Source organism: Cygnus olor, chromosome 5 (genome assembly GCF_009769625.2).
Source record: "Cygnus olor isolate bCygOlo1 chromosome 5, bCygOlo1.pri.v2, whole genome shotgun sequence".
Lineage (NCBI taxonomy): Eukaryota > Metazoa > Chordata > Aves > Anseriformes > Anatidae > Cygnus > Cygnus olor.
Window position 1 is genome coordinate 46952063 of NC_049173.1, and position 18906 is coordinate 46970968.

General features: G+C 42.1%; 1 protein-coding gene across 15 annotated transcripts in view; it reads left to right on the top strand.

Moving 5' to 3' along the window:
- Positions 1-18906, top strand: part of TSPAN4 (tetraspanin 4) — a 435812-nt gene that overhangs the window by 348657 nt on the left and 68249 nt on the right. For 13 of the 15 annotated variants that reach the window (XR_005820749.1, XM_040560415.1, XM_040560417.1 and 10 more), the window contains one exon: positions 10230-10304. The exons of the other annotated variants lie outside the window; for them this stretch is intronic. Coding sequence is in view for 12 of the 13 variants with exons in the window: in XM_040560415.1 (XP_040416349.1) it covers positions 10230-10304 (75 nt within the window). In the remaining variant the exon portion in view is untranslated. The remainder of the gene's footprint in view (positions 1-10229; positions 10305-18906) is intronic. 15 annotated transcript variants of the gene reach the window in all.

Genomic DNA, 18906 nt, shown 5'->3' on the forward strand with positions numbered 1-18906 from the left:
AGCAGCAAGTGTCACAAAAATGGGGAAAATACAAGGACACACAGGTCTGTGAGCACACAGCCAGCCTGAGAGACTCATACATCGTGTTTAGTAGTGCTGTGGTGCATGTGACAGTGCTAACTTGCTGCCTCTGTAAGTACTGAGGACCAAGCCTCCTTCGTTTGGTTGCTTTTTCTTTATTATTAAGTTTTTAATGACTTTTGCTTTGCTGATGCTGAAACTGGGGAGTGGATGAGAGCAGGCTGTCCTCCTCCTCCTCTCTTCCTTGGGTTCTGGTTGTAGCTAATCAGAAACCGGGGAACAGAGGAGAAGAAAGAAAGGATAAAGCTGGTTTCCTTTCCTTCTGTTTTTAGACTTCAGCCTAGGCTTACCTCATAAGGTTGTACTTGTCTAACAGAGGCTGATGCAACTAGTGCCTGCTAAGTTTCAAATATCCCTATTTATCTTTCATGTTGCCAAGATGCTGCTTCATGGCAGACGAAGAGTGTCACAGAGCCCTGTGCAGGAGTCAGTGGACTAGTTTACATCAGGTGAAGGCTTGATCTGTTTGGGCGAATAACTCCCAGTGTTGGAGTTCCTAACTCCTGGCTGATTAACCCATTACAGTAGTTTTTAGCTGTGTATGAACAACGTCAACTTCTCTAACAGTCTCCGCATGCTCAGGATCTCCTATCGCTTAGGAAGCTCCCCTCACCCTGTCTTATGTCCTGGCATTGAACCAACTCTGACGTTTATTGAAAAGAATCCTGGATCAGAGCTGTTTTAGAGCAGGACCCACAAACCAGGCCTCATCTTGCCCTACTGCTGTCTTAAGGATTTGAGGCACCTGACAGCTACCTTGCTACACACCGGATTGCCAGGACAGTTATGCAACCCAATGGACCTCGCAGAGAGCAGAGCATGAGACCACGTCATGGTCAGCTCCCTGGAAATTACTTTCAAGGAAACGTGTTTTCTGCCAAAGCTTGCATTCTCTGTACAGGCAAAACCATGTGCTAATTGACTTCTGACGTTTATGGGATTTTGCTCAGACCTATGGTCACCTGCAAGAGCTGGTAGGCAAGAGAACACTCCCATTTCAGCATCAAAGGGCAGGTAACCTACATGTTCCTCGCCAGCTCAGACATTTGTGGCAATTTTGAGCATGACATTTGATTTTTTTCTTTTTTCTTTTTTTTTCTTTTCATAATAATACAATCATCTCCTCAGATAGAAAGCCATAGGTTTAACAAAGCAGCAGGTGGGCTTACTCTTCCAATAATCTGCTGTTTTAGCCACCTTAACACTGCTTCGTAAATTAGAGAGCAGTGCTGGCATTTCTCTTTAAAGATTTGAATTACCTGAACTTCAGACCAATCTAGCTCTAGGGGTGAAGAAATGGAGGCTAGTTTGTGCAAGTCAGTGATGCCTACACAAGGTGTAGGAAGAGCTTCTTTGATGCTATAGACATGTTGGTGCCCCAGGAGGAGCACATAATGAGCTAAAAGGTAGAATCAGGTAAAAACAAACTGATTTGCTGTTGTTTTTTTTATTAAGCTGCTGCAAGACTGACCCATACAGGTCTGATGCAGCAGCGTAGCACATGTAGGATATGTCTGTGTAGTACGTTTGGGAACAGAAAGCTGGGCAGAAAACCAACGGTATAATTTAAATACAAATAAATTACTCTGACTTGTCCTTTTTCGTCTCCTTGGCCATCTGCTTCTCACCATTTCCTTCACTTGCACGTGCAGTGCTGTTGAGACTGCTAGAAATAAGAGAAATCTGTTCTTATAATTAGCAGGAGAGGTCCCGAGGTCCCCTTGCAAGGTTAGCTCAAGGTTTGCAAATGCAACTGCAGAATTTCAGTCGTGTTTCCCCTTTAGGTCATCATAAGTCAGCTGAGCCGCGTGCTCAGGTCACTTGCCCTGCTCATATCAGGGGGGAACCTCTGTTGGTGTGCCCAGCAGTTGGGGTCAGCCAGATGTTCAGCGTGACTAGGGGTGCAAAGTCAGCCCTGCTGACTTGCTCACTCACCAAGCAGGGTGTGCGGGACCAGGCAGTGCGGCTCCCCAGTTCTTCTCAGGGCACTGAGCTGCCCAAACACTGTTCGTGCTGGAACTCCGGATGGCGAGATGTGTCCTGGGGATGGTAGATTTGGGGAGAAAGAACCTTTCCGTTATTTGTATTTGCCATTTCCATTTGGAGTAATCTGTGGACCTGTTAGGTGGGCTTCTACGCACCTGCTCTTGTGATGTGACCGTGAAACCTGGCTAATACTTGATGGTGGTTGGTTTTTGAGGTTTTTTTTTGGAAAAGATGGAAAATGCCTAGAAATTCCACAAAATGCCAGTTACAATCCAGTGGTACATGGCTTAGGAATGGACAGCCTCTCGTCTCTCACAAAGGCAGTAAGACTGGATGATTCCAACTGAAAGCAGTAATGAGACTAAAATGAAATGCTGTTAGTCTGCATTAAAACAGCATATGTTGTATATCGTCCCAGAAATAATTACTCCAGCTTCCTTTTTGAGCCTTAATGGTCACTAGAAATATCTGCACATTCATAAAGAATATGGTCCAAACATAAACAGAGCTATACTATATATTCAGCAGGCATAAGGCATGCAAAACTTTGTCACAATCACAATGGATTAACTGTTAAGGCTTTTAGAGTATAATAGCTGATGAGCCAAATTTAGTTACATGTCATTTTCATAATGGAGTTTCTGTTCATAAGTTTGCTGTTACACATTACTGCCTTTTTACGGTTTATGAGCAAATTTAGCATTTTTTATGCTGCAAAAAAAATGATCATGGGGCTAAAGAGTTTTACTTCCAAGGAGGTATTAAAAGCTAAATATGCACAGCATGGCTGAGATGGAGCTCGGGACATCCATAAATGTTCAAGGATTTTTTATACTGTGGGAAGAAAGGAAGTACTCAGGGCACTACAAGGGGTGGTAAGTAGGAGCCATGGTATAGAACTAACAAAAGGAGAATTCAGACTGAGCATTGGCAAAACCTTTGGTGCTGAGATGTAGAATCTACTGTGGTGGAAATTGATGGAAGTAAGTTGCCCTTTCTCTTCTGTTGTGAAGTTCATATAGCAGATCAATACAGCGGGATTTTGTTGACTGTAATCCCAGTTGTTGTTACAGTCTTGTCACTGTCCTGTCATTTCTCATTCCTTGCCATGACTTTTTTTGAACAAGTCTTCCAAGCCACAGGAGAAGTCATCTCTAAGATGCCAAGGCAATTCACGCTTTTTCCTCTGTTCTCCACTCCTTTCTCAGTTTCTTGGGGAAAAAAAGAATCAAAGATAAATTAAAAAAAAAAAAAAAATCTAAGTGAGACATTTGTTAACATATCAGATCAAGATGCCCTTTGGTAATAATGTTAAATCAAACTTCTTGTGAGCACTAGTGATATATCAAATACCTGTGCTTTCAAAAGTGGAAAAGTCTCATTCTTTTCTTTTTTGAGTGCTGATAAAAACTGTACCGCATCAGTTTTGTGCTGTCGAAGTCATGTACCATCACGTAATAAAAAAGCTATTCTAGAAAACTTTTAAAAATGTTTAGGGATGATTTTTTTATTGCTGTGCTAAGAAAGCCAACATTGTCAAGCTTTGGTACCTACAGGCTGGTACAGGACCTGTACAGGGATTAGCGTTCTCCAGGAGTGCCCTGCTTTAATAATTTGAAAATCCAGTGCAAGTATTCCCACTAACTTCCTCTAGGTGGCTTGTTTTTTTCCAAATTGTGGACTGTGTAGAACTTCCAGTAAATTTGGTAGTAATTTTTAGCATTCAGGGCCCCTGACTTGTTACACCTTTTGGTTCTCAACTTAATGCAGCTAAATTTGTGTGTATTTAATTTGGTTAGGTGATTGGATGTTACACTTCTGCGGGGAAGACAGGAGGTTTTGGCAATGCCATCTGTAATAATGCAGCAGGTTCCCTTGGTCTAGTAGATGTTTTTTTCAATCTAGAGAGTGTAATCTATGATAAGAGAACAGAAATTTTACAAAGCATATTAAATTCAAGGCAAGTTCTTCATTTTCAAGCAGCTTGGTAAAGTGTGGCTGCTGTAAAATCCATGAAGTTCTTTTGGCTTTAATGGAGCTCTGTGAGTTTGTAGATAAAGGTTTGACTTTGTTTATTTAGTCAAAAACAGAGATCCTGTTTACAGTTTCAATATTAACGATAGGATGCTGTCCCTGCAGAGAAGGTTACCTGCAGAATGCAATGTAATTTTTGGTAGTGTTTCTGTTTGTATCAAAATAAAATCTAAAAACCAATTAAGGAAATCCAACACCTTTAGTTTTGACAGATTACATCGGCCTAAAGCACAGCAATACAATCTGATAATCTTCCTTCTACCTCAAAAATCGAGGGCCCTCTCCTTTTGATTAGAACAGCAGAGATCTTTTAAATGGGCAGAGTACCTGTGCCTTTGCTTTAAATGCAGATAAAAAGATAAATATAACAGTTGGGCAGCTGTGGGCTGTTTGAAGGTCATTGCCAACCTTTGTGATGCCAGAGACTCTGTCTTTTAGCTGCCAGAGCTGGGCTCATCTTACAGAGCAAACTTACACCCGTGCGTGTTAGGACCGGCCAGACAAAAGCTCTCCCAGGCTATGAAGGTGGAGTTCTCTTGGAAGACCCAACAATTTGAGTCTGATATGAATGCACTCTGCTTTCTTCTACCTGAGGTGCTTCTTAATTAGGAAGTTAAATGTAATACTGAAATTCAAGTTGATCATTGAGGACTTGGTAATTGAGCCTAATTAAAAAGCAAAATACTTGATTGTATTGAACTTGCAGTTGATGTAACAGAGGAAAGATTGCCTATAAATGTATACATATATATTTTCTCTTTATCTGGGAACTGCTGCAGGCCAACACCACGTAGCTTGCTGGAGATTAACAGTGTGGGCAGTGCATAACGGGACACAGCGCAAGCTGACTGCTTAAGTATTTGTCAAGTTTCTTAGCTAGGCTGTGCTAACGTGTAGGCTGTTTGATCTCAGCAAGTTATTTGCTAAGCCATGAATCTTAAAACTGTTTTGGAACATGTCACTATTCCAGAGAGACTGCTGGCTTTTGGGTTTCCCTACTCCTTTCTTGCTGTTTGTCAAAGAGGATCCGATTAGTACTTTGCAGAACTTCAGTCTCTTGACACTAGCTAAGTGGGAAGAGGGTCTGGCACCCTGAGCTCTTATTGTCTCCTTGTGTAACAGATTCCCATCACACTAAGAGCATTGCTTTAGGTATCGGGCTAAACACGGCATTCTCAGTTTCACCATCAGTTATGATGGTTTTATCTCATAGCAAAATGTTAGGAGACTAACAACGTAATGGCAGGTTGGTTTTCTTTGTACTTGGTCACTTTTTTTGGGGGGGTGGGGGCATGAGAAGATCAGCTACCTCTAACATGGAGAGATGGGCAATCAGAGCAACGTGATAGAGCTATTAAGATTTGGGAAGGAGAGGCAGTGGGGAAACAAAAGACCCAATCCTATGCATTAGTGTGTGACACTTGGTCATCATACAGAGAGGCAAGTGTCTGTAACACCTGGGAAACTAGAGCATCTTGTTTGTTGGGAAGAAAATACAATTAATAGTTCCCTATTCCTTTGTGAACTGCAGTGGAGACATGATTTAAACGATGTACAATGTACACAAGAGAGTCAAGAAGTATTCCCTGATGTTGAGAGGCTTTGTTTGGTGCTGGATAAAGGGAATAGGAACTAGTGGGTCAACTGTCTAGTACAGCTCTGCTGGGGATTGAGTTACAAAGCAGGATCTCCTTTACTACACTTTTCTCTCTATGATATCAGGAGGGCAATGCTCAGCTTTGCAGAAAGCACCACAGCAATTGCATTTTCTACTCCTTTAATGGGAGCCTGTAAGAAGGTCATGGGCTTTGTAGATTATAAAGGTCAGTGCTGCAAAACTACCCGTAGTTTTCTTTGGGGTTGAAAATTAGCAGTGGTAGCTGGACAGAAAGGCATCACCTTACCTCCCTTCTTATCAAAACTCCTCTGGAGCTGTTTCAGGTGTAATTTATGAATAGTTGTACGGTAGGTACCTCTCCAGTGTGCCTGTGCTAGGCTGCATCCCACCATTTGACAAATAGGGTGGTAAAGCATCTCTGTACAAGGTCAGATCAATCCTTTTTGTGGAGTTTTACATGAATACTTTGCTTTGGGATTGTTGTTTCTCCATGCATAAATCTTTATATCAGCAGCCTGCAGCCCCAGCGAACCACAGCAAAATTTGTTTGTATTGTTCTCTGTATTTATCACCACAGTGAGAGAACTCATTTGAAAAGGAACCGTGAGAGTTTCCAGTAGGTGTGGTAGGGTTTTGGGTGCTGTGAGCCTTCAGTGATTTTATGTTTTCCCCTTTTAAATTTGGATGGGATGTGCCAAGCTACCTCTGGCCCCGGCTTGGACATCATTCCCTTTGGGATGATACCAAGGGTGGAACTGAACGTGAACTTTTGTGGGAAGGTGCTGGGGGAACAGAGGGACAGGTTCTGCATGCGGCCATGCACACACTTGGGTCCATAAGGTCAGAAGATGGGATGAAGCATGCAGGCTATTCTTTGCAGCCAGGTCAAAAAGCCTAGATTTTTTACTTTCTGATGTAGGGGTTTGGGTTCAGGCCGGGTTCTTCTTCAGAGGGAGATGATAAATGTGCTGACATGTAAGTGCTGTAGCTTTCAACAGAAGATGAATTTTAAGCCTCTGCCTTGAGGCTGACCTCATCTAAATTACCTTTGCAATAAAAGACATAGTGAATATCTCTACTGTCTGTGCACGGTGGGATTACTAATGCATGGTATCTGTTATATAACAGCATACTTTCTGTCAATGAATGCATATAATGAGATAGATAAAACCAGAGGTTTTATTTAAAAGCAGAAATATTTTTCAGTGGGGGAAAAACATAATCCTACTTATCTACGTTTTGACTTTCTGAACAATGTTAATTTTAGTTCATTGTATGACTTCCAAAATCTGCAGTGCATGAAACCTGCCAACAGTGGCTTTTGCACACAGCTTTCCAGAGAAAAGCTGGTCCAAGTGGTGAATAGGAAAGGAAAGCTCTGGAGAAACCTCTGAGCCTGCAGAGAGAAGGGCTTAGCCATGGTACCTAACCATCAGTAGCAGAGCTTTTGTTCTGAGATTTCCTAAATTTTGAGATTCTGACTTTACAATTTTAGCATCTTCTACAATTGCTGTGTCAACCCAATATCTCTAGCATGAAGTGAAGGACTCAGGAGTGCCGTTGTGGTCCGCCAGGAGATCCGGGCCCCAGGTGGCTGCTGCTGGCTGCAGCGGCTCAGCTGTGCCAGTCCTGAGGTAGGGGCTTTAGCAGAGCTGTGCGACTGGGTGCTGCAGGGAAAATGCTCTCAAGTTGGGGAATTTCACTTAATTTATTGCCATTTAAGGTAAACTTCTAATTCGTGATTCTGGTATTGAGAAGTGAAGATGGCAAACAGTTAAACACAGCTGCCCCTGGGCCACTTGTGGCAGACTCCATTTTGTGGAGCTGGCTGGAACTGGCTGCCCCCTCATCCACAGACATGGGGCACCCTGCAGGCCCCCTGCTGCCAAAGCCCTGCCTGTTGCACCTCAAACACCTCCGAGTGTGCTTCACACCCCATGTTTAGGGGCACAGGAGGGCAGCAGTGAGTCGTCTTTCTGTCGTGCCTTTCACCTGTGGCCATGTCGCCTGGCTGCATCGCTCTTCTTGGTCTTCTTGTGTTGCTCCTCCTGGCTTCGGCACCTCTGTCCCCTCAGGCGCTCCCTGCTCACCAGCCCTGTGTCTTCCCTCAGGTGAGGGAATCAATCCTCCTAATTTCTTCCCTCCCCAGTCCCCTCCTCTTCCAGGTCCAGTTTCTCTAAAACTGGTAGCCAGTTCGTGTCCTAAACCCATCCTAACCCGGGTTTTTGTGAGGGGGTCTGGCATGGCGGCTCCATGTGGGTGTCACAAGAGGGGGGGAAGGAGCTTGGTTGGGGTGGTTTGGGAGTTGTGCGGTTGTACACAAAGTGTGGGAAGCATTCGAGTGGGCTTTCTGTGGTTGTAGGCTTTGAAGATCTTAGCGGCTGAGCCCTTTCATCTGCGCTGGATGTGCAAAGTGCAGGTTTTTTTGAAGGCTAATGAGTTGCCCACAAAAATCCACCCATAGTTGGGTAAGACAAAAGGCCTGGAATGGAGCTGCGCCTTGCTGCAGCTCCCCGCTCCTAATGCTGGAGCACAGAAGAATTTCAAATTAAGCCACCAGAAATGTAACCTCAATAACGTACTTTGCTCTGCCTCGTTCTTAGAAGTAAATGAAGTGCCTTTTTTAAAAGTTCTTCCAAAAGCTTTTATCCTTTAGACAGAAACAAGCTTGGGATATATAAACCTAGACAATTAAGGTTTGGCAAAATTCTAAGCTGATGAAACTGGGATCCTGTGGTAGGAAGTGCTGATTGTTGTTGATAAGGGGGTGCCAGTCCTCCCTTTGTGTTAGAGTCTGCCTAACGTAATCCGGGCTATGCCAGTGAATTTCACAGGGAGACAGTGGCATTTTGGAAAACCCGTGCAATATGGATGAGCAAAAAAGTACCCCACAGCTAAAGAAATAGGGCAGAATGCCTGTGCATCACAAAGTGATGTGATTTGCCTTGTTTCAATTAATACTATGCAACAGGATAAAACAGCAAAACTTAAAAAAAAAAAAGCAAGCAGCACCAAGGCTGATTTTCAAATCTATAGAGAAGGCCGGTGCTGAAAGGTAATGATATGGAAATCGGCTCGGATCGCTGCCATGAATGAGTTCTGTGATTTGGAAGTGGGCAGTAATAGGATCCAGTATTAGGGTCAGGCAAGTGTGAAGATACTAGTGATGAAGATTTGAAAATAAACTTTAATTTAACACTCCTGGGGCAAAATGCAATGAGTTCTGTAGACAGTCTAATTGTAGTAGTGGAAAATGGTATTTTCTCCCTCTTGACCTTCTGTCCTCTATTCAGTCGCAGAAATCCATGGGTTCAAAGGTTTGGTTTTGACTTGCCAGGCAGTGAAGAAGCTCTGATAAGGTTTTGTAGCTATTAAACTTTCATAGGTTTGCAGCCTTGTGGTTGAAGCTAAAGAGATAGTAACTTTTTTTTTTCTCTTGGGAATGGGGTTTCAATTAAGTCAGTGTTGCTCAGTATTTGAATTCCAGCCTAGCAAGCTGCTAAGCATGTGGAATTGGTGTTAAAGGGAGCAGGGCCTTTGTCCGAGCCAAAAAGTTTCCAAAATTACTCTCACTTCATCATCCATTTTTGCAAAACTACGTTTCGTTTTCAGCTCGGACAATGGGTTGTTCTAGTCTGTGCATCTGCTGTTTTGACACTGCTACAGACCCATGCAGCTTCTTAACAAAAACAGAGGGCATGTTTTTTTAGAAGCGTGTGGCATAGCCTGCAGTTCATCCCACTAAAGATGATCAGAGCTGAGGGCTTTTGAGAATCTACCCAAAATACTGGTGTTAAAGGTTTTTTATCCGCTCCTTTTAGCTTTTGCCTTTTGGGTTTTGAACAGTTCCTTGGCTTGTGAGGAGACAAAGATACAGACCAACTCTGTGTTGATGTCTTAAGTACAAATCAGCCCCTTTTGGTTGAAGCCCGTGGGTAGTTCGTGTAGCTACCTGAAACTGCTCTTAAAGCTGGCTTGGTATACTAGCGTTTGGGTGTGCCTTTCACTTCTCCCACAGTTCCAATTGAAAAGGGACCAAGACTTGATGGTTTATAGATGGGCTACCTTCTCTAGCAATGGGAAGTCTAAACTGTGGTTTTCGGTGATATCTTCCTAATTGAAAAGATCTGATGGAAAAATAAAATCAATAAAGCCTAACCTAAGTCTTCAAGTGTTGCTGTCAAATAGATCACTAGCCTGGTGGGGGGTAAAGATCTTTGAGGGGTTTTATGCTGTTCTCCTGAAATCAGTGATAGAAACAAGCCCTCCATATGCCTGGATAGGGATGTGTTTCTGCCTAGTCCTTTACCTGCGTTTGTGGTTGTTGCATGTCGCGTGCCTTCTGTTTCTCTGTAAGACAGCAGCTTTGCATCTTGCTGCCTGTATGACTCCCACTCCCCTTTCTGCATGATCTGCTGAGTGTATTTATTGTGCATCCAGAAAAAAATGAAATAGATGTTGACGGTTTTTGCTTTTTGTTTTTTTTCCCCGTCCCTTCTTCTCTTGACAGTTTTTTATCATGCTGTTAATTATATTTCTGTTGGAGCTCACTGTTGTGGTTCTGTTCTTCGTCTACACAGACAAGGTAAGTCAGATTCTTCATTTTTCTTTCCCCTTCAGCAAATTTTTATGCCCCTTTTCCCTATAAATAAATCATGAAGCACTTGGCTTGGTATGCACATCATGCTTCTGTCTTCCTTGAGACACCCCTCTCCGAAAGAACTGTCTCAGAATGCATAAACAGCCTTACAGGACTGGGCTCTCTTGCTTGCTCATGTGTACAACTCAAGGTCACAGATATTGCCAAGTGCATCTGCCATTAAAAAAAAAAAAAAGCCACCAAACACACAACAAAAACACAAAGAAGCCAATGAGCCTTACTAGGAGCATGTAGGAAGAGACACCCATCAGACATGAATTGGATTCTTAAAAAATATGGTTACGATTTAAGAGCTACGTTAATGTTGTACCAAAGGAGGTATTGTAAGCAGAGGTATAAAGGCAAAGGCACGCAAATCAGTATCTTTCCAAGCTGGTCCTTGCAACACGTGTACTTACATTTTAGTGAAAAGCCTTTAAGAGTATAAAAATCTAGTACACACAGCTTTTGTTTCTAGTTTCAGATTCGACTTATGTTTGACATTTGTTCCTGTGCTTGTTATTTCTGTTGCAAAGGCAAGATTGCCTATCTGAATCATCTTTATCAGTAAAGGAATTATTTTTTTTTTAAATGAACTTCTTACTTGAATAAGAAAAGACTGAGTCAAAACCGAGTCAAAGAGCACAACCTGCATATTTAACCAAAATTGTGTAGCAAAGTCTCTCAAAACTGACGATGACTAAGGAAAAACTATGGGCTAGGTGGCAAAGTTTGCCGTGAATTAAGTCATCAGGTACATAATCACTAAATAGCATATTTTGTTTGAGTGGAAAACATTTGTAGCAAAATACAATGAAGATGAATATCAGACCTAATTTATTCAATATATTTAGCAATAACATGGACAAGGAGTGGAAAATGGCAACGTTACTTTCTAAAAAGGCTCCAAATTATTCAATTAATGAACACGGTGAATGATTGTCAGGTGCACTGCTGAAGGGCTGAAAAGAACTAGGTTTCTGGATGGCGTGTTCTGGTTGGAACGTGGAGTTAACTTGCAAGGTAATTAAAGTAGAAAGGGCAATTTAAAATTACTTTTATGCATTATTGGATTCAGAATTACTTGTAACCTCTTGGGAGAAAGATCTACGCGTCATAGATGACAGCTTAATAAAGGCATCTACTTAATATGCAATGGGCCTCCAAAAACCAAATACAACAGTTGGTGCATATTTACAAAGGGAATCAGAAAATATTATCATGTCATTGCTTAAATTGATGGACTCAACTCACTGTTAATTCAGGATTCAGTTGTGGTTACTTCATTTCAGTGAAGGGTAACAGAAATGATGAGAAGCACTGGAGAGGTAAGAGAGAATAGGCATGAAGGGATTATGAAGACTACCCTGATTCTGTTTGGGAAAGGGAAGAGTTCCTCTGCTTAGGAGATCCATAGAGGAGAAATGATAGCAGTTTCCGAAATACTGTTATACTAAAGGACTGTCTTGAACACGCAAGAAATATTTGAAAATATCAAGGAGTACGTTTAAAAGATACGTGTTTCTTATGTTCTGTATCTTCATTTTGTAAAATTCCCTGTCGTTGGCAGTTGTTGAGCCTGATAGTTCAATAACCGTGTGGGTTTGTGGGATGTAAAAAAAAAAGTTGAAACGTCTTTATTCATAAAGCTATCAGTGCTGTTATGTTGACAAGTTTGTCACAGAGAATGTTGGTCCCCGCTCTTCAGAGGTAAAAATAGTGAATGTGCCAGGAAGCATTTCCCTTCCACTTCAGCCTGCTGGTTTGTGGCATTCCCGTCTGTGTTCTGCGTAAGGTTATCAGGAAATCCAGCCTCCCTCCAAGTCACCTACCGTGGGCTGGTGCAGGAGGTGGCCTACAGTTGTCTGTATGATCAAAGGTTGGTCTAAAATACGGACTCCAAGTGCAGGTTTACTGGGTTAAGAAACTCCTATAGTCTGTGTATCACAAATGATCAGATTTGAGGCTCTTAATGTTCCTGTATGACTTTACATCCATGACCTTGTGCTGAGGAGATTAGTGGCTTGTGTCTGTGTTACACTTGCAGTCCTGCCAACTGAAAAATAAAACAGCAGCAGCCTGAAACTAGTATGTTCTTACAGCATGCTTAGAAATTGTGTGCTGGCTTTCCTGATGCGCATAACAGTATTGCCATGCGCACTGGTACAGAGAAGGTAGCTAACCCAGACAAGTCTGCCACGCTAATTGAGTTAATGCAGTCCCTTGGAAAATCGGTGAAGGAGCAGTTTCCATTGACACCTACACAGCAGAAGAAAGTAACATTAACTTTGCATGCAAAAGCAGAAGGTGACTTCGGAGGTTAAGACTTTGAGGGCTTCTCTATCACATGTGTATGGGTGTGTGATCATATGTATGTGTGTGTGATCAGCAGTGTTTTCAATTACCTGCTAGCCTTCTGTTTACTAGAAGCATATATGTATGTGAAATATTACCCAGGATGAAAAGGAATCCAATTATTATTTTCTGTTTCTAGGCTTTAGAGCAGGTCGAATAATGGATGAATAAGCAAAGAGACAGCTGTGCTGGCTGCAGGGCTGGGGCTTTGTCCCTCGGTCCGTCGGCCGGTGCTGGTTTCGTTCCTTCTGCTGCAGAACGGGCACAGCGACAGGCTGAGCTACCTGCCACAGCGCATCCAGATGCATCTGTATCCCTTGCTTGGCCCACTGCTTTAGCAGTGGTTAATTATTAAAAAGCATCAAGACAGAAGTTCTTTATGGCCATTCACAGATAGGTTTTTGGCACAGCACTTTTATTCTTTTGCTGCGGGAGAGTGTGCAGCTGTGAAGATGGACAGGACTGGCTGCTGGGACTCTGGGCAGCCTGGACTGAGCTGTTCTCATTCATCAGTCTGGGAGAAGCCCCAAAATTGCCTCTGCCTCTCATTCTCAGTGCCTTGGCAGCAGCCTCTCTGAGCTTTTAGGCAGCAAACTTGCTCCCATGCCTTAGGATGTCATCTTCCCTTTTCTTGATGGAGCACTGTTTGTCTTGACCTCGTGAGATGAGTGCTGCCCTGGACTTCACAGCTCTATCTCTGAGCTGGCTGTGCAATGTGACGTTGTAAAGAGAGAAGGGCTTGGAAGAACAGCTCCAAGGAGGAAAAAGGGGGCAAAACCTTGTTTCTTGGAGCTGCACCATGGGTCTCTGGCAGGGGCTGAGATCACGCCTGGTTCGCTCTCCTCTTCCTTTTACCATCCTAGCTGGTTACGTTAAGAAATATGAATCCTCTGGGTTCTGCAGAAGTGATATGTGGGCTGTGTGGGAATAGAGTGGGGAAATGCATTCCTCTGGGATGGCTGTCAAGAAACATACATAGCACTTCTGTTTTGTCCTGACTCTTCCCAAAGCAGCAGCGATGGGTTCATTAGCTGTTTTCAGATCAATGTGGGGCACCCCAGGGACTTGGAAGCTCCTGTTGTCCATATGCAAGTTCCCAAAGTGTAACTTCATATTTTTCTGAGGGCAGAAATACCAGCATAAGAGATGTGTGGGTCTTGAATAGAGTTTATGTGGTTATGAGTACTGAGGCAGGTTCTCTTTCTTACAGCACTGTTTTCTCAGGCTAAATTTATGCCCCCATTTGAAGTATTCCCAACTCCAGTGACTTTGCTAGAGCCATGTGAATGAACACCCATACATAGCTTGAATTTTCTCTTTAATATATATATTAATTTGATTCCAATAATTCAGAGAAGCATTTGATATTTTTATAAGTTCCTATATGAGGGTCTATATGTATTTATAAAAGATCCATGGAGTACTGATAAGGCTAACCTTCATTTTTTTGTGATAAAGAGACAGCTGCTGGGCTCTATCTTGACAGAGACTGGTTACTCTTTCTATTTCTCAACACCAAATTAGACCCTGTTAGAATATAAATTATGCTAATAAAATGCATAGTCTTGTACCAGTTCTTACTTGTATTATCCTTCTAGTTTTAGCATCTGTATTTATTTTTACTGTGATGGTTCTCCTAGAGGCACAGAAAAAAAAGTCCATATTTACTTTTTTGCAGCTGTAATACACGACTTTTTTCAGTTTTGTTTGTTCAGATGTCTGCATTTTTTCTGATTTATGGGCAGAGTTACGGTGCTGCTACTTAATGCCCGCAAATGGAAGAACATGACTAAACCAGCATAATGTGCTTTTTTCCCCCTCTTTTTCTTTTTGAAATGTCAAACTGAATAACATAAACCACTTTAAAAAAAAAAAAAAACAAACAAACACAGAAGATCACTGACTATGATATTTGATTATGGAAGCAGTTACTGCTGTTGGCAACTCAAAGTTAAGACCAGAATTTTCAATAAGGATTAGGCCATTAACTCACTTGGGGATCTCTGAAAATTACAGCCTAAATTCCATGCCTGGTTAGCTGTGTTGGAAATAGCTCACAGAATGGTAGAGATTTGAAAATAATGGCTACTTCTGCTTTTCCTGAAATGTATGAAAATGCTCTTGTTTTCTGTGTCCCAGTAAATCGTAATGAGTTCACCTCCAGCTTCTACTGCTCTTCCTGAAATACGGTCTGTAGAGGAGTCGCTTCCCAGCAGGAAGGAGGGGTTCACCATCAGGCTGAAGAAATCAATCATACAGAAAATTTAGTTCAGACTTACTGCAGAGACTCAGTTGTTCTGAACTTCAGTGGAGCAGGATGTCTGCTCTGCTGCTCAGCTAACAAAAATGCCTCGTGCTCCTAGTGTGTCTAGCATGCAGGGCTGTCGAAGGCGAATGCACGGAAGAGGTTAATCTATTTGAAGATGGAGAAATGAAGGCTAACATGAAGGATGAGATAATCCCAATTAGGTGCAGCTTCCAGATGGTCTTAAGTTACTGGAGAAACAATAGTCCTTGGAAAGTCCTGCAAGACTGGCAGGGTGGTCACTCTGCCCTGCTCATCAGTCAGGGGTCCTGCCTTTTCTCCTAGTTTCTCTCCATCAGCATTTGATTAGCCTACACCATCACATTGGCGTACATTTTAAAACTTCTTACTGGTGAAACTTCTGAGTAATGGTAGAATTACTGGGTCCCTGTATCCTCCCCCTGCCACAGTGAACGTGGCTGTTCTGCTCCCTTGTAAAGCTGGGGTGGGGGAATTTTGGAATGGTACCAGAGCGGGTAGTATCTGTGTTTGTCAGTGTGCAGGAGGCTCTCAAGGGAGCAAGGCCATTTTTAACTCTCCGTGGTATTGCTGCAGGGATGTGCTGCGTTACCATAACGTGCTTCAGAGCATGCAAGTAGTGATTGGTGTATGCAATGGCTTCTGAGCAGCCAGTGCATTAACACCTGATTTTTCAGTTAGAGCTCAGTTTGTTGTATATTTAAAAGAGCTCTCCACACACCGAGCAGTTCCTGGCATACAGCATCTCTCAGGTGGTGTTCTGAAGCTAGGCTTCTGCTTAACTGCTGACATAGCTAAAAACCATTCCTCCCCTAAGCAGGAGTAGCAATGCAGCCTGAGGTGGAGGAATCCACAGATCATCTCCTGGAACTGAAACACCCTGCAATTACTGCTGTGTCAGGGGTGTGTGCCTGGTCAAGTATTTTACTTCTCTAATGCAAAATAATGTTATATAAATGGTGTTAGAAAATAAGAAAAGGCAGAAGTATCTCTGGTTTATTTTACTTGGTAATAAGCTTAATTTTAACTAGTTTATTAGCATTTCAGTACTCGTGTCACACAATAGGGAGTTGCAGAAATTTCATCAAAAGAATTTAATTATAACCAATTCATTTTGGCTTCTTTTCAGCAAAGTATTCAGGCATGAGTATAAATCTGTCTCTATTCAGCAGATATCTTAAGTGCATGCTTAAATCCATGTGATTTACTTAATCATATACTGAAGTCTTGTCAGCGTTGATACACACCTTTTGTGTTCTTTCCTTTTAAAAGAAATCTTGCTAAGGAAATGCTAACGATAGTGAAAAATCCTGGAGATGGTAAAGATGTATCACGTTTTTCACTTCACAGGGAATTTAGTGAAAAATAATGACTGTTTGCTTTAAAGCCTTAATGGTTATCTTGTTCTGTTTGTTCTGGAACAGCTTTCCATTTAGCATCTTGATCTCCAGCACATCACTTTAACCTTTTTTTTTAGGCAGGGGCAGGTGTGGAGGATGGAATTTATTTGTCTCTGTGGCTGAAAAAAAGCAAATACACCAATGGAAATCCCACAGTTTCACTAATTCATTTGTCAAAGGAAGATTTCATTGAAAGTAGACCTGCAAAATGCTATTAACAGGGTTGTTGAAGGATAGCAAAGCATCGATGAAAAGAATTAAGTGCATGCTCAGAAATAGGTGTTACTTGGGAACGGTAACTGCAGATAAAATGCATTAAGGCTCCCCACTGGGAACTCTTGATCAATGGTTGATCAAGGCCTAATTGATTCCTTGAATAAAGTGTTAGCAAGGGAATGGGTGCGGGGAAAGGAAAATCAAACTTTCCTAAATTAAGCTCCATGCCTAACACAAATACCCCGTGTAAAGATTCAATAATGCAGTAGCCTGTCAGCTCTTTATGCCACATATCATCCTGTTCTGGCTGAATTCAGAAATGAAGACGAATGTAGGTGTCTCAGCCTAGTCAGTACATGTTTTTGTTCATACGCCGATGAGCACGATATAGTTCATATTGCGCCAGTGCACGATTTGGAGTTGTGCTTTTTCTCAGGAGAAATTCTGAATTCCAGCTCGGCTGACTGGGAAATGAATTCACAGAGCTGTATAAATGAATCAAACATAGCTGCTGCTGCCATTATGCCTGGCTTAAAGCCAGCCAGATCTGTCTTTTATTTCCTGACATCACTAAATTCATCTGGGGGTCCTCTGATAAATATTTGGCAATGGATCAGTTAGCATACAACAGAAAGAGATGTTTCTGGGCTTCCTTCTTGCTGGTTTGTAATCCCTAATTAGAGGTTACCTCATAATCTCAGGGGCACATCTGAGTAGGTCTTTGTTGTGGGAGCACTTTTACAACAATTGGTTTCCCATGCTCAGAGCTTCCTAGCAGACAAATATGAGTGGTGCAGGTCTTCAGCTGGCCTCTGCCAAGGAAGTCCTAGAAGAGAGTAATAACAGTTATTGAATACATGGCACAGCTGCGTGCTTTTTGTCTGGGCATCTCAAACCATATTACAAGTGGAGAGTAAGTAGTTCAGCTCCCTTTCTGACCGGCAGAAGTGCTGTTGAGAGCTGAATCCTCAAGGTGCAGTGTCTTGCGGGAAATGCTAAATGCTGCCATGTCTGAATGTGCGTGAGGGAACCTTACTATTCTGGAGGCCAGGTCTTTATTTGACTCATCTGTGGTCAAAGAAGCCATTTCGACATGTAGGTGGGTCAGGAATCGAAAGCGTGCTGACGGTCGCTGCTGATAGGACTCAAGGGAATGGCACTGGTTTGCATACACCTGATCCACGCTGGTTTTAGTGGTGACTGATCCCCAGCTCTGCATCTGTTCTAAATGCTGATACATGTTTTATACCATTTTGTTAGAAAAAAAAAAAGAACAATAGCAGGAAGAGAAAAGAATGGTTTAGAAAGCTGATAAAATAAATGATTAAGGCAGCTTTAGACATTTAAATACAGGCAACATCAAATGCAAAGGAGTGACGGAGGTAGTATATTGAAATAGACAGCACATTTTTTATTCATTCTATGAACATTTTTGATGTGTCACAATGTATTTCAGACAACATTAGAAAATGACAGTAAACTAAATGTTTAACGTTTCTTACATGTACAAAAAGAGAAGGAAAGGTGGCTTGTTGTGTTATCAGACTATGTGCAGGCCAATAGCATACAGCCCTTGTCTTAGATTTGTCAGCTGCAATTGGAAAATAATGTTGTGGATAGGCCGCTTTATTAGTGTAATTTGCAGCTGAAATTCTTTCAGCTCCTTCCTTTTAACTCAGCGATGGTGTACACAGGATGACTCCAAGCTGAAATGAGGAAAGGCAGATCTGTTGATCAGCAGCTCCAAACCACTGCAAATTCAGGGACCCCTTTGGTGGTGAATTGTGCTGAAGCTGTGAAGTTCAGATGCAGGAAGGAGGTTCAGCAAGTGTTCTAGCCACTAGTTATCGTAGCTTTTGAAATACATTCCCAGATTTACAAAACCAGCATGCTCAACAGCGTGTAAGAGTTCATGCCAGTAAAACTGCAGCCAAGTATATCTGTAATCATCTGTAATATGGGCGAATTATCTTTAATCATTTGAGATCTTGGACTCTGTCTTTTTACAGATGAGCACCAAAATCAGTCATACTTGACAACAGGAAAAGGTTGAGATGGAAGAGAGAAGTAGTTTTGGGGTAAAGGGTTATGTGTCTTAGCAGGAAGCAGAGAAGGAACTTGGCTTTACAACTTCTGAATCCACACATTTCCTGCTTGAAGTTTTGAGTGCCTCTGATAATTCGGATGATGGTGGTATAATACAATTTCTCTGCAGTGAATGAGGCGTATGCAAAGATTGTTTTAATCTGGGCACAATTTTAATTCACTTAGTTTTACTGCAATTATTTTGTGC